The sequence below is a fragment of the Carassius gibelio genome, chromosome B1 (assembly GCF_023724105.1).
Source record: "Carassius gibelio isolate Cgi1373 ecotype wild population from Czech Republic chromosome B1, carGib1.2-hapl.c, whole genome shotgun sequence".
NCBI lineage: Eukaryota > Metazoa > Chordata > Actinopteri > Cypriniformes > Cyprinidae > Carassius > Carassius gibelio.
This window is the reverse complement of record NC_068396.1, coordinates 15,117,910-15,132,945: the sequence shown is the minus strand read 5'-3', so window position 1 is coordinate 15,132,945 and position 15,036 is coordinate 15,117,910. Positions and strand designations below refer to the sequence as shown.

At 35.4% G+C, this 15,036-nt stretch overlaps 1 protein-coding gene across 3 annotated transcripts in view; it reads left to right on the top strand.

Annotated features, from left to right (window-relative positions):
• lrba (LPS responsive beige-like anchor protein) overlaps positions 1-15,036 on the top strand; it is a 235,502-nt gene that overhangs the window by 37,832 nt on the left and 182,634 nt on the right. For all 3 annotated transcript variants that reach the window (XM_052547153.1, XM_052547152.1, XM_052547151.1), the window contains exons 2-10: positions 3,293-3,524; positions 5,918-6,018; positions 6,557-6,652; positions 7,892-8,013; positions 9,275-9,401; positions 10,559-10,678; positions 12,217-12,363; positions 12,679-12,876; positions 14,373-14,506. In XM_052547153.1, coding sequence (XP_052403113.1) covers positions 3,293-3,524; positions 5,918-6,018; positions 6,557-6,652; positions 7,892-8,013; positions 9,275-9,401; positions 10,559-10,678; positions 12,217-12,363; positions 12,679-12,876; positions 14,373-14,506 — 1,277 coding nt within the window. The remainder of the gene's footprint in view (positions 1-3,292; positions 3,525-5,917; positions 6,019-6,556; positions 6,653-7,891; positions 8,014-9,274; positions 9,402-10,558; positions 10,679-12,216; positions 12,364-12,678; positions 12,877-14,372; positions 14,507-15,036) is intronic.

The window sequence follows — 15,036 nt, the reverse complement described above, 5'->3', positions numbered from 1 at the left end:
CGAACATATGCTATTCACCGTTCTGGGCAGCTCCAGGACAGCTGTCTCTCCGAGCGCGGTGCTGTCTGTGAGCGGGGCGGAGTAAGGGAGCCCTCAATCATGCTGCAGTGTTTGTGAGAGCTGCCAACTTCTCCACTCCATTTACAGAGTGAAATTCTCTGACTACCTTTATCTCCCAGGTCTGTTGTTAAATCTTCCAAAAGTTTTGGCTTGGGGTGCTTCACATGCAGTGGCAGCAGCAGCACTTTCCACCGCGCCAATAACACGGGGCTGCCCGCCGACGTGCCTGACTTTAAATCGGCGCTACTAAACACGGATATCGGCCGATGCCGATATATTAAAAAATGACAAATATCGGCCCGATATATCGGCCGACCGATATATCGGTCGACCTCTAATATATATATATATATATATATATATATATATATATACACACGACTGCTTCACATAGTACTGTACATGTGCAAAGAGAAACATTGTAAGTCAAGCAGCTGGCTGGGGAACAGTGTGAGATTATTTGTAGTGCATTAGCATGTAAACATACACATATTACGGAGTCTATTTTGGGATAATGTACACAGCAGTGTGTGTGAAAATTCAGATTCATTCTTCCCACTGGTTACTCTTTTGCGACTAACTTTCTCAGTTAGTTTTTGGTCATAATTTATATACAGTATATATATTTTGTGCTACAACATGGGATTAATCAATGCATGCTTTATCATAGTTTCTATTTAACTATTTAGAAACGACAGTGGTTAACATTCAACCTGTTCTTTTTCATCAATAGCCTATTATTTGTGATTTGAACTTTGTGAACAGGAGTTCCTCTTCTACATTTTAAGCCACTTTTGCACACACATGCTGTATTAAATACTGACTAATAAATTACAAAACATTTAGCAAACAATGAGGAATGAAATAAAATAAAAGAGAGAATCCATAGCCTAACGTGAGGTAAACAGCAAAGATGACAGGCTTTTTAAAATGAAAACAAAAAGAAAAGTAAAACTAAACTTGCTGTCGGTGATGGTGCTTGCCTGTGTTTTCCCCACATGAATATAAACATGTTCACCCTCTCTGGTTTAAGAAGTGGTCTTTTACTTTCCTTCAGCTTAAAAACCATCTATCATTTCCTCGATATTTGCATCATTTTTGCTGCGCGCACCTTTGCGCTCGTGCTGATGCGGCGAGTATAAACCAGGCTCTATACACGCTGCACAGTTCAAAAGAGTAGCTCGGTTTCGTTATGCATTCAGTTTCGTTTGCCATTTGATGTTTCTCATATGTACCAGTGTGACCGTACACAAAAATTTGTTTTAATTCATGCAACCATTTGGTCGCAATCTGGAGCCCTGATTGTACAGATAATTTTTTCTGTTTACCATCTGTTTTGAGAGCAATGTTATGCTATTACTACACAGTTAAAAATGTAAGTAGGTTTCTATTATCCATCATAACACCTCTGACAATTGTGGTTATTTTTTTTTAAATACTCATAAACATTGACTAAATTCCTTGATGTGTATCTCTGCCTGCTGATCTTCTGCAAATCAGGTTCTTTACACAAGGTCGACATCAGCATCTTCCGCTTTCAGTGCATCCTCTGGGGTGAGGATGGTTTCAGCTCACACAAAGTCACATTCACTGCCGTTCAGTCTGTGAGGATGTCAGATCCATTAATCACCTGCATGGTGGCTGCAGATCTGAGTGCTGTTCTCCGTGCCACACAACACAATCAGCTCCTCTTCCCAGAATGCAAATTTAAAGGGGTGGGGGTGATATATTAGCCCATGGTGGTGAAGGGAAGGTGATTTTAGAGGCCTGACGTGAGGCAAATGCAGGACCACCAATCATATGCATCCATTTATTTCATTCATTTTCATATTTCGCATAAGTAATCTCTCATTCAGGGAAGAAGCCTAATGGGGAGGCGACGGTGTGTGTGTGCGTGCATGCGTGTGTGTGTGTGTGTGTGTGTGTGTGTGTGTGTGAATGATCATGGCTTTTATCTCCTGTCTTGTTAGCCTTTGTTGCTGTAGACGGACAGTGAAACCCCCCTCTTCTCCCATTCCTTTAATTCACCTTCAGTCATTTTAATGGGACAGTTCCTATCCAATAGCCTATGGATTTATACACTATACTCCAGTCCTTGATCAAATTGTGGTCATGGCCTGTCTACTGGCAAATGACAGCAATATTTTCAGACCCTGATAACTGTGAGGTGACCACAACCACCTCAGTAATATTAATCCTAACATCTGCATTGTATTTCTTATCATATGCAATAAAGAACTGTTCAGAAGTTAAAATGTCTCAACAACTGTTAAGTGCTGACAAATTATGGCATTTTATGAGGTGCACAGTTTATTTAGACTAGAGGCAATGAAGTTTTTTGTGATGTTTGCCGGACTATACCCCCTCATACAGAGAGCCTTGTTATGTTCTGTTAAATGAATTTCTCACATTTAGCAACAAAACAGAGGACAACAAAACATGATCACTGGTTTCTAATACAAGCTGGTTTTCATATACTTATTCACATCCGACATGGCCCAATAATGTAAAAAATGGGTTATGCTTTTATCTTATTTGTTATAATAATAATAATAATAATAATAATAATAATAATATTAGTAATAATAATAATAATAATAATAATAATGATAATAATAATAATAAAATATTTATTATATATTTTTAAATTATTTATTTCCCATTATATTTCCCGACAAATTATAAACTTATGGATGCAGAATACCAAAATATGCATTTGTAAATGAAAAGGTTTTGCAGGGTCGTTGGCTTTTATTTGTGTGCAGTGTGTAGCACTCACATATCATCATTTCAAGGTTAATCTAGGTTTACAGTTCATGTCTGTGGAGCATCTGCCATCGCCAGTACAATGGGCGATTAGAGTCATGCTTTCTAGTGTAGGGGTCATACCATCTCATGGCCAAGTCAGCCAGTGTTGGGGTAAGGTGGAAATCCTGTCACAGTAATCCAGTTGTGGAGAGGCTTTTTAAATCCAGATGCTGACAGATGTTTTACAATGGGATTGGCATGAACTGCAGCCCTGGGATTTGGTAATCCGGATTTAATTTCAGGAATGAAGCCAACATAAACTGACAGGTTGCAAATATAGAAAGCTCTTAATATTCTTGCTTTACTCACATTCATTTAACTTTGTTTTTGTTTTTTTTGCAATTTGCCCTTTTATTACAATGTTTTTTTTTTCTGTCTTTGACCCCACTTCTGACTAACTTTAACTTTAATTGTGTCTGCGCAGCTGGTCGGCGGACAGTTCGATCTGGAAATGAACTTTATCATCCAGGAGACGGAGAGCATCTTCTGCATGGTAGAGCTGCTGGATAAATGTGATTCCACTTGCCAAGCTGAAGTGTGGAGTATGTTCACCGCCGTGCTGAAGAAGAGCTTGCGAAACCTGCAGGCCTGCACAGAAATCGGCCTCATCCAGCTGGTGCTTCCACGCATAGACCGGGCCGAGACCATGATCGCAGGTATGTTAAATAAGGAACACTTTTTTGGGAAATCATATAGCAATATAATTAATAAAATAAAATAAATAACAAAAGTAATATTGTTAAGTATTATTGCAATATATATTTTAAAACTTTAAATTTATTCCTGTGCTGGCAAAGCTGAATTTTTGGCAGCCATTATGCCAGTTTTCAGTGTCACATGAGTTCAAAAGATAAATATGTATTTGAAATGGAAATCTTCTGTAACATTATAAATGCCTTCACTGCTGAATAAAAGTATTATTAAAAAAATAAAATAAATAAATAAATTGGACTTGTTTGACTTGGATACTTTTACTGATGTTTAAATTAGGGACGCCACTAAACATCTCTTTATATATCTTTATACATCTTTTATATTGATGCTGTCATTCTCACATTCTCACAATTTGCATAATTTTATACTGGCAGGAGCATCAGCATATATGTATTGTTAAAATTCACTGAATTCACTCTGCTCTGAATAGTATTGTAAAAATTCTTTAGAATCTATGCAGAATGATGCTCTCAGATTAGCTCTTGGCTGATGAGTCTGTTTCGGTAGTGATTTAGTGTTGCAGCACTGACACAAAAAATAAAAACACACAGGTAATCAGCCACAAAGCTCAGATTTGGCTTATCAAGGTATTCCAAATATAGACTTTATAGATATTTAATATTTTATAGATTCCTTTATGCAGTATATAGATTTGCTTATAGTGACAAAGCATTAGTGTTTTAATTAGTGTAGATTATAAAACTTAACATTGTGCGTACAGTTTTAGTGATTCATTATTCATCTGTGGACCATGATGGAGCTTAACTCCAGTTTGATCACAGGTGCTCTCAGCTTTTGTACAGAAGAATGATTTTACATGTCCTCAATGCTTTAGCACAGGCAAAACTTCTCTCATGCTGTATAAAAATTGTTACTCCGAAGTAGGGGTGACCCAAATAGATAGGAGGAGTCTGATTCAACTACCAATTTTCTCCCAACTATTCAACCTGTTATGATAAAACTGTACATAAGAATCTGAAAAGATAGAAGCTTTTAATAAATATTTTAAACGAGCATGAATAAATCCATTCATGACTTAAGTTTCACTTTCCATAATCCTTGACCGACAGGAGCATCTTGGCTGCAGGGAATTAAATCTTTAACAAGACTCAAATTGTTATGGCAGAGTAAAAGTCTAGACTAGAAAAGTCTAAAATATTTCTAAACATTTCAGCTGGTTCTAATTGGATTTTTGGATGCTGAGAACATGGGGGGACGAATGGCTGAAAACACACAAAACTCAAGATATTATCCATTCACTATCATCAGTTTCACCAAAACTGATCTGGCAAACTGTCCAATGCAACATTTGTGTTTGCGCTCTGGAGAAAACCATAAGGTTTATTTTAGTTCAGCGCTGATTCCAGTGCAAGCTCATGAGTCCACTCATGAAAACAAATCTTAATGAAAATGTGATGAACTAAGACTAAGGTGTGCTTATTGTGTGCTTTCTTGGCTATATATAATCCATTCAGAATCTTTATAAAACATTTATTAATCGCCACATACAATGCTACAAAATTTCTGGAATGACATCCGCATATTTATTCAGGATTCACACTCGAAAGGGTAATGGACAGGTCACCGGACAAAAATATGTGTGAAAATGTATGTGCATTGAAGATAGAGCAGACTTATAGTTATATAAATACTGTGTGATTCTATAGACTTATATAGAATCACACAGTATTTATATTTTGGAACAGGGGCTGGAAAAAACTAGCTGTGTTTGAGCAGTTTTCACAGCAGCTCATATTTATGCGATTGCATGGAGTATTATGTGGCAGTAGGCTATGCTTCAAAGCCATAAAAATTAGCAGGATATTTGTTAACTTCCTCCGTGAAATCTTTATATATTTAGAGTAAACATGCACATGGGCTTCATCAAATAATTCTTGCATTTATTTCATATTATGTGTACATAATTTGGTTTTATTTAATGCAAATCTTCAGTTTCCTCAGCTCTGGTAAGAAGCTAATAAACAACATGATAATGCAGCTGGCTAACATTAACTATGTTTTAATCAAATCATAAAACAAAGTTTACCCCGTTTGTATTTGCGAGGCACATTTTCTTTCTGTTAACATCAGTATTGATGAATGTCGAATGTAATGCATTTTTCCCCCCGCCCCTAAACATATGATTCGATTATCAGTCGACCATCTGAATTCTATCTGATTCGACAATTCTGATTCGACTACAAATCCTTAAACCCCTACTCACAAGTATTATCTCTGAAACCAAATTTATATATATATATATATATATATATATATATATATTATTTGATATCTTTTCAGTTGTTTCTGTATGTTTCTGTGTGGTGTTTTTCAGATCTGATGGTGGACATGCTAGGAGTGCTGGCCAGCTACAGTATCACAGTGAAGGAACTGAAGCTGTTCTTCAGTAAACTGAAAGCAGAACAAGGCCAATGGGTAATGCTTTTCTCCTCTTTATCTACTCTTTGAGAAACATCACGCCTCTCCACCTCACATGCAGTCATGTACTAGGTCTCTCCGTTGTTTTAAATAAAGCTAATTTATTATTTATTTTTTGTTATGATGTTCTTTGAAATAGAAAATTGAAATGACTAGACAAAATGCATGTCTTTTGTCCTCTGTGCAGTCTTCAGTGCACGAGGGAGTGTTGAGACATTGAAAAGGCAGTAGTGTTTGATGCATTAGGCTGTTTCTGTACTGGGGAACTGTGTCAGTGTCATTGATGAGAGTGTGAAATAAACCTGTCAGAGCAGGAGGAGAGCACACATCCATGTGTGTCTGTATCTTGCAACCTATGGGCAGAAGACATTATTATGGTTTTCAGGATTCAGAATAGCCAAAATAGTTTGTACCAGTATTTTCTTTTTATACTTGCATTGTGCAGAATATTTTATGTTTGTAGGAGAAACTCTGTAGTGAAATTACAAGTAGTTATTTGTGTGGGTGTTTGTGTTTTTTTTCTTTTATCTATTAGCCTCCTCATGCCGTCAAGTTGCTGTCCGTGTTGAAGTGCATGGCTCAAAGAAATGGCCCAGATTCCTTTTTCAGCTTCCCAGGGAAGAGTGCTGCGGTGAGACCATGACCCAAACATCTGTTTAACTGCTCTGTCCTTAAACTTGACTTCAGTCATAATATCTGCCTCTATTCGCTGTGAAAACTTTTAGTGGTTCATGAATAAGTGATTTGAAAAGTATGTTCCAGAATTTCTCTTTTTCCACCTCCTACCCAGACATTTTAACTTACTCTCTATAATAAGCTAACTAAATGTGTTTAAATCAGGGAAATTATGCTTTGCAACTTTTTGAGCTACCGTTTCACTTTCACTGATCAATTTAATGCATCCCAGTACCAAAAACTGACCTACTATATAAAACAATCTTCTGTTTGCTTGAAACTGTATAGTATGAGATCTGCATCAAGATCTTTTTACAAAATGTTTAGACTAATTGTGACCGAAAAAAAAAAAAAAAAATCTCTCTCTCACACACACACACACACACACACACACACACAAAAAACAAGAACCATGTCCCATGAACTACAGTTTTACTCTTTAGAAAAACAATAGGTTTTATATCACAATGAGCAATTAATTATTTTGATGGGAAACCTGTATATTGATTTAAACTCATCTTTTTTTAGATTAAAATACAAGCAAGTTTCTAGTTATGAACAGCTAATTAGTATTTCAGGATAGACTTTTTTTTTTTTAGATTTAAAAGATTTTATAATGTGTTTTCCCACAAACACTGTTTTTTTTCTTTGAGCTCAGCTTTACAATTTACGTAATATTTTCTGTGCATCAAGGGAGGACAGCAGTCAGATATATCTGATGTGATGCAGATGAGTTTGAAATGTTCCAACTACTTCTGTGTGTGTGTTTGGATATTAAAAAAATGTCAAATCAAACCATCAACCCGACAGTATGGGGATCTTGAGTTTTTAGATTGCATGTGTATGGAACCCTTCCTTTTTTGTCAGTGTCAACTTGATGAACTTGGAACAGTGCCAAATGGATGCCATCCTTTTAGGAAATTCTTTGATTGGATGTTTAGATCGTATTCCAGCACAGATAGGATGATTAGATGACAGATATTAAAAATAACATTGCGCTTTCTTTATTTTTTCATCCATAATCTACAAATATGAGAGGAAGTCTTCTGTGTACAAACATACACAACAGTTTTGAGTGCATCCCTTTGAGTGCATTTTTGTTCTTCTCATATGCTACTCTGGTTATTTAAAACAACAGAACAAAATACAGAAACCTAACTGGAAAAAATTTGTTTTTGTTTTTTTGTATCATCAGGCTATTGCACTTCCACCTATTGCAAAATGGCCATATCAGAATGGCTTTACCTTCCACACCTGGCTTCGCCTGGACCCCATCAATAACATAAACGTTGACAAGGACAAGCCTTATCTCTACTGGTGGGTCACACACAAACCTGTAATGTAAAATATAACACTTCTATTCAAGATGCTTTCGAAAGAAGCAGACACCTGCTGTGCATAGCTAATATTAGCTGACTTCTTTGTTTGTCTGGAAGGTGAAGTTAAAAAGGTGTTAGATGAAGAATAAGAAAATTCAGTATATTTTCCTCCTCCTTTCTGTCCAGCGTTTACACTTCTCAAGGGCAGCATTTCACAGCCTTCTTGTCCTATTTTCAGCTTCTAATTAATTTCTGTCAAAAATGTAATTTATGCAAATGGAGCTATTTTGACTCACCGAACGATAATTGACCCTGTTGAAGGAACTGTAGGATTTACACTTCTCACTGGGCTGAGATTAACCCTCTACATTACAGGCCTTCTTTCAAAATTCTGTTCATCCATCCAATATTTATCCATCCATCCATCCTTCCATTTTTCCATCCCTCCTTCCATCCATCCATCCATACATATTTTCTAAAATAATTAAATATTTAACTATGTCGTGGTGTTTTCACAGAACATTCAAAATAAAAATGTATTCAAATTTTTAGTTCACCAAAAAATACAATTGTAATCATGTACTTGCCATGCCATTTACTCATACTGTTGTTCTGAACCTTAAGACAGATGTAAAAAAAATTACAGTATCTTTACTTTTGTTCCAAAGATGAACAAAAGTCAAATGGGTTTTGAGCAACATGAATAGATGATCATAGAATTTTTATTTCTGTGTGAATTAACATTTACAAAACAATATGGTTATACAGTTTAAGCACCTGATATGTAGTAAAGAGTAGGTTTGTTATGCACTTTCAGCCTGTTTTTGGTTCCTCATACACCTCAGATACTGATTTAATATAAAATATTTGAAACTCAGAATGAATAAAAAAAAAAAAAAAAAATTAATTGATTACCTACAAACTGCCATAGGTTTACATTATATTGAATTACAACCCTTGATGCAAAATGGCCAGACATGTCTTTCAAAATACACAAAAATATAAATATAGAAATTGAGAATTTTATTTATATATATATATATATATATATATAGATAGATAGATAGATAGATAGATAGATAGATAGATTGATAGATATGATATATCATCATCATTTTAAAAAATTAATAATAATTTATACATTAAAGCGTTCAAACTGTAGCTACTCATTCAGGAATAGAGCTGTATAAACTTGAGAACTCCTCACCTGAAATGCAACTTAATTAATTGTGCTCTGTATTTTTTCCCCTCATCCCTAGCTTTCGCACCAGCAAAGGTTTGGGCTATTCTGCACACTTTGTGGGCGGATGTCTGATTGTGACCTCTCTAAAGTCCAAAGCCAAAGGCTTCCAGCACTGTGTGAAATATGACTTTAAACCCCAGAAGGTATGAATCACCTTACCATTTGTACTCTAACAAACTGTGCACTTTTCAAAGTCTTCATCTTTACCTCTGAAATGTACAAGGAGGGAAAAGTTGACATATAAGAATCATGGTTTTTGCTGAAGCCTATCACGTCTGAGGATTTGCAAGAAGAAACCAGGGCCCGGTTCCCGATAACGCTCACTCTTAGCGTGCTAAGAAGACCTCGAAAGATATATCAATGAACAGTCCTTTCCAGCTATGAAAGTCTGGTACTTCACGTGTCTAATATCAAGAAGCTCTCAAGTGCTCTAAAGTAGCTTTCATGGAGTGTATTTTGGCTATAGTGTATTTAGAGTCCATTCCATTCCATTTCCTCTGGAGAGGTTTTACCTAAGGGATAAGCACCTTCATTGGCTTTCCCCACCATTTAATGGAAATTCAAGAAGATCTGGGTGAGGTCATTGCTGGAGGGTGTAAATGGACCACGGTCTCTTAACTGTAACAAAGTTAAAAATGCAAGTTTAGCATCAGATGTTTCCTGATGGACCACATTTTCCTGTTGACCAGGGTTTTTTAAACTAGGATCCAAGGTCTCCCAGGGGACCACAAGGTTGCAAGAGGATCAAAAGGGTTAGGGCTGTCAAAGTTAAAATGCACTTAAGATATGAATGAAACAGAATAATATTTTGACATTATTATTATTATTATTATTATTATTATTATTATTATTATTATTATTTCTGCTTTCTAAGGATTTATCAGAAATCATAATTGTGATTTATTTTATTGTATTGATACACATATATACTAAATAGACATATATAAGTGTCTTTATTTCTGAATGTCTACCAATTTAATAAAAAATAAATATTTTCTTGCTTAGTAAATATTTTTTTTTGTTTTATTACAATGACAATGCAAAAAAAAAACAATTAAATAATTTTAGAATCTGATTCATAATTTCACATTTAATGTTTTTCTTACTCCGTATGAATAACTGTTTAGGCATGTACACAGAAAGTGAATTCCTACAAGGATATAATCATAATTTTGGTCAAAAATTTCAAAAAAGCTTAAAAACCCCTGCTATAATGGTCTCAAGCTTTACGATGTTAATAGGAAATAAATAAAGACATGCTGTCCTTTTTATAATTGCTAATATTCTTTTTATTTAACAGTGGTATATGGTGACCATAGTGCACATCTATAATCGCTGGAAGAACAGTGAAATCAGCTGCTATGTCAATGGAGAGTTGGCGTCATATGGTGAGATCACCTGGCTTGTCAACACAAGCGATGTAAGTACTATCAAAAGCCTCTGTTATCTCATATTGTTCTAGTTTTAACCAGCAGTTAAGCTTGAGGCCCTGCTTTTATTCTCCAGAAGGGTTTCTGTTCAAAGCTTGTCAATATTTTAGCAGCTACAAACCCTAAAATACCCTCAAACGTTAAAGAATAAAACAAAACTGCTGGACATGTAGACGTTCCTTTTGAAATTATAAATCAAAGTTGGACATTATTACACTGAAACAGCATTGCTCAAGGTGGTGTCAGAATGATGTAGTTAGTGTCTGTGTACAACGTTTAAAGAGCAGCATTTTGTAACAGCAAATAGTTGGTTCTTTAAGTTGATTCACATGAACTAACAAAGTGATACTAATATGCTTTATTGCTTTTATTGTATGCATGGGGACACACACACATGGATAGATTATCATTTGTGTAAAATGAGTCCCATTAAAAAGCGTCTTTTTTAAACATAAAAATAAAATAAAAATCAGTGTAGTCGAATAATATACACATTAGCTGTTAAAGACCTATGCTCCTCAGGTGTGATGTGGGTAAATATCACAAAGTTCTATATACATTTTATAATGTTCTAAATGAAATGAGCACAATTTAATCGAATTTACAGTAATCCAATTTAGGGTCAGTACGATATAGCCTATTTTTTAGGAAAATATCCTGAACAAAATTACAAACACAAGACTTTTGTTTTTGCCCCCATTTTTTATGAGCTGAACTCAAAAGATGTAAGACTTTTTCTACGTACGCAAAAGGCCTATTTCTCTCAAATATTGTTCAGAAATCTGTCTAAATCTGTGTTAGTGAGCACTTCTCCTAAATCGAGGTAATCCATCCACCTCACAGGTGTGGCATGTCAAGATGCTGATTAGACAGCATGATTCTTGCACAGGTGTGCCCACAATAAAAGGCCACCCTAAAATGTGAGTTTTATCAGGAGTTTTGAGGGAATGTGCAATTGGCATGCTAACTGCAGGAATGTCCACCAGAGCTGATGCCCGTGAATTGGATGGGGGCAAAAACAAAATGATCATTTTGTTCATTGTAATACTTTTATTTATAATTTGAGCAGTTATTCATTATATTGATAAAAAAAATATGGCCATTTATAATGTAACAAAAGATTTCTGTTTCTAATAAATGTTGTTCTCTTGAACCTTCCATTCAATGAAGAATCCTGAAAAAAGTATCATGGTTTCCAAAACAATTTTAAGCAGCATTGATAATAGAAATGTTTCTTGAGCACCAAATCAGAATATTAGAAGGATTTTTGAAGGATCATGTGACACTTTAGACTGGATTCATGGCTGAAGCCATCATAATTTCTTTTTTTTTTTTACTGTTATATTTATATCACATTATTACTGTTTTTGCTGTATTTTTATTGTCAAACATGTAGCCTTAGTGAGCATAATACTTATTTCAAAAACATAAAAACATTTCAGTAGTGTAGCAGCACTACACCTACAAACATTGTTGTAAATGTAAAAAATATACTAAATAAATGTTTTTCACCTCCTGTTCTTGACAGACATTCGACAAGTGTTTTCTGGGCTCATCAGAGACAGCAGACGCTAACCGTGTGTTCTGTGGTCAGATGGGGACAGTTTATCTGTTCAGTGAGGCTCTCAGCGCTGCTCAGATATTAGCCATCTATCAGTTGGGGTCTGGATACAAGGTGGGATCGATTTCTCAGCCCAAATGCTGTCTATTACAGATGTTAATTAAAAATGTTATTGTTCAAAATTCTGACCTGATGAGATATTGCGGTCAAATCACATATATGTTAAATTATAGAGGGTAAATGCAGCCATATATTGCTGTTTTACTCCTCTTATTTTTTTGTTTTTTATTATTGAATTTACTTGAATGATTTTCAAACTCTGTTTTTGAAGTGTTCTGATGAATCAGGTTTAATTTCACGCATTTCACACACTCTTTAGAATGTTCAGCGTAGCTGTATTTAGAATCTCTCTCCCTTTGATTGGTCCAGGGCACTTTTAAGCACAAGGCAGAGAGTGACCTGCTGTTTGCAGAACATCATAAGATGCTGCTGTATGATGGAAAGCTGTCTGCCAGTATCGCCTTCACCTATAATCCCCGAGCCACTGATGCTCAGCTGTGTCTGGAATCCTCCCCCAAGGACAACGCTTCCATCTTTGTGCACTCACCACATGCTCTCATGCTGCAGGTATGCTCTTCGTCTTTGTATCTTCATCACACCTGGTTCACCATCCCTGCACAGCTGCCTGAAGAGACCTGCCCTGCCAGGTGGACTGCTGTCTGTGGGCGAATGAAACTAGCTCATCACCATTTGTTAATGTAATTAACAATATGAGCATTTTATCGTCTCGCTCAGCAAAGTACAGCCCACACCTGTGCTGTATCCAGCACTTCATGAGTTCTAAAAGCACTTAATCTAATCTGGTTCACAGTGTTATCAAGGGAGTCTACAAGCTTTTTAACATTCATGTATTTATTAGATATACATTTTTTACTGTGCCAGTGTGAAAGATATATATATATATATATATATATATATGTGTGTGTGTGTGTGTGTGTGTGTGTGTGTGTGTGTGTGTTTGTGTATATATGTGTGTGTGTATATATACAAGTGATTCTTGCCTTCAGTCATAAGAAAATCTATAAGATATTAACAAAACTAAAAAATGTTTTGTTGAATGTAAAATAAAAGTACATTTAAAAGTTTAATGTTAGGTAGGATTACTTGCAATTAATAGTGATTAACTTCAGAAAACAATGTGCAGTTCAATAGTTTTAAAAAAAATATATTTTTATTGATTGACAGCACAGTTTTTCATGTTCTGCCAGCATAAACATTGGGTTGTGTTTGATGCATTTTGAATGCATTTGAATTTCTTCTAATTTAAGTATGTCTCAAGAGAAAGTTATGTAACAGGATAACATAAATGGGTCTGGAAAGCATCCACATTTTTTTTTAAGTTAAATATTATTTAATTCCAAGTGCACAGATGTTTCACAGCATACGTGAGTTTATGAATGTATGGCTTAATTAAAACCTAAGAAATTATAAAATATTATTTAATAGATATTGTAAACAACAGTTGTTAATTGAATTAATAATAAATGAAAAAGTATTAGACAATAAATTATTATTATTTGTTATTATTACTTGAATTATTTATATTGTGTTGGCAAAAACATTTGCAGGATAATTACAAATCTCAACTGAAAAATAGATGTTGTCAAGCCCTGGACTTCATAACTGAATAATAGGATATATTCTATAAAATGACCAGTGGGAACAATAATTTAGCTTAAATCTCTGTTTGTTTGTTTGTTTTTTGTTAATAAAGGCTTCTTAAGTTTAAATGACATCTTCACATGCTGAACAGATGAAATCGTTCTCTCTGACAGTGGTTTTATGGATGTGCCATCTGGGAGAGCACTGGTCTGATTAGAGGCACATTAAGAAGGACCTCACAGCTGTCTTTTTGTATTTAATTATAGACACCTCCCCATCTTCATGCATACAGAGCACAGATTTGGGAAATAACCTCATTCAGGAGTAGTTGTTGCAGAACGATAGGAAGATGACAGTAATATGAATTATGTTGACTGTAGGGTATCTGTGTTACACAACAAGATGATGTAATACATAAAAATTACCCAACAAATCCAACATCAAGCCTTTCTGTGTTTCAGGACGTCAAAGCTGTGGTCACACACTCAGTTCAGAGTGCCATCCATTCTATTGGAGGAGTTCAGGTCCTTTTCCCCCTGTTTGCACAGCTGGATTTCCTCCAGCACAGCGGTGACGAGCTGGACACCTCCGTCTGGTGAGAACACCAACTCTGCCTGGGGGCAGAATGAAAATTAGGAAAGGGATTCTCAGCGGGGAAAAAAGAATGAGCTCTTCTCAGTTTTAGCCTGGCCAGGAAAAACTGAAAATTAAGTTAATATTGTCAGTCCGAGAGTTGCTATACCCAGTAGACTCACAATAGCAGCTTTTTAAGGAGAAACCATTAGTCTGTTTTTGGCTGTAGGGTTTTTTCCTCAAGGGGTCAGTGCTCAGTGTCATTCGCTGTTATTTTGTGTGGACATACCATTGACTAGGAGCCAATACGAAGTTAAATATTTAACCATGATTGGCTGTAGTACTAACAAATGAGTGTTACCTGGACTACAAATACCTCAGTCAAGAATTTGAACAGTTTTTTTTTCTTTCCCATTATCATAATGACAGGTTTGATCTGTAAATATTTTTGCATAATCACTTTGGAGCAGCTATTTATAATTAGAAATAATATTCTTTATCTCATTTGACCTGTGAAATTTTAGGGATTAATAAGAGTTAAGAGATTACTCG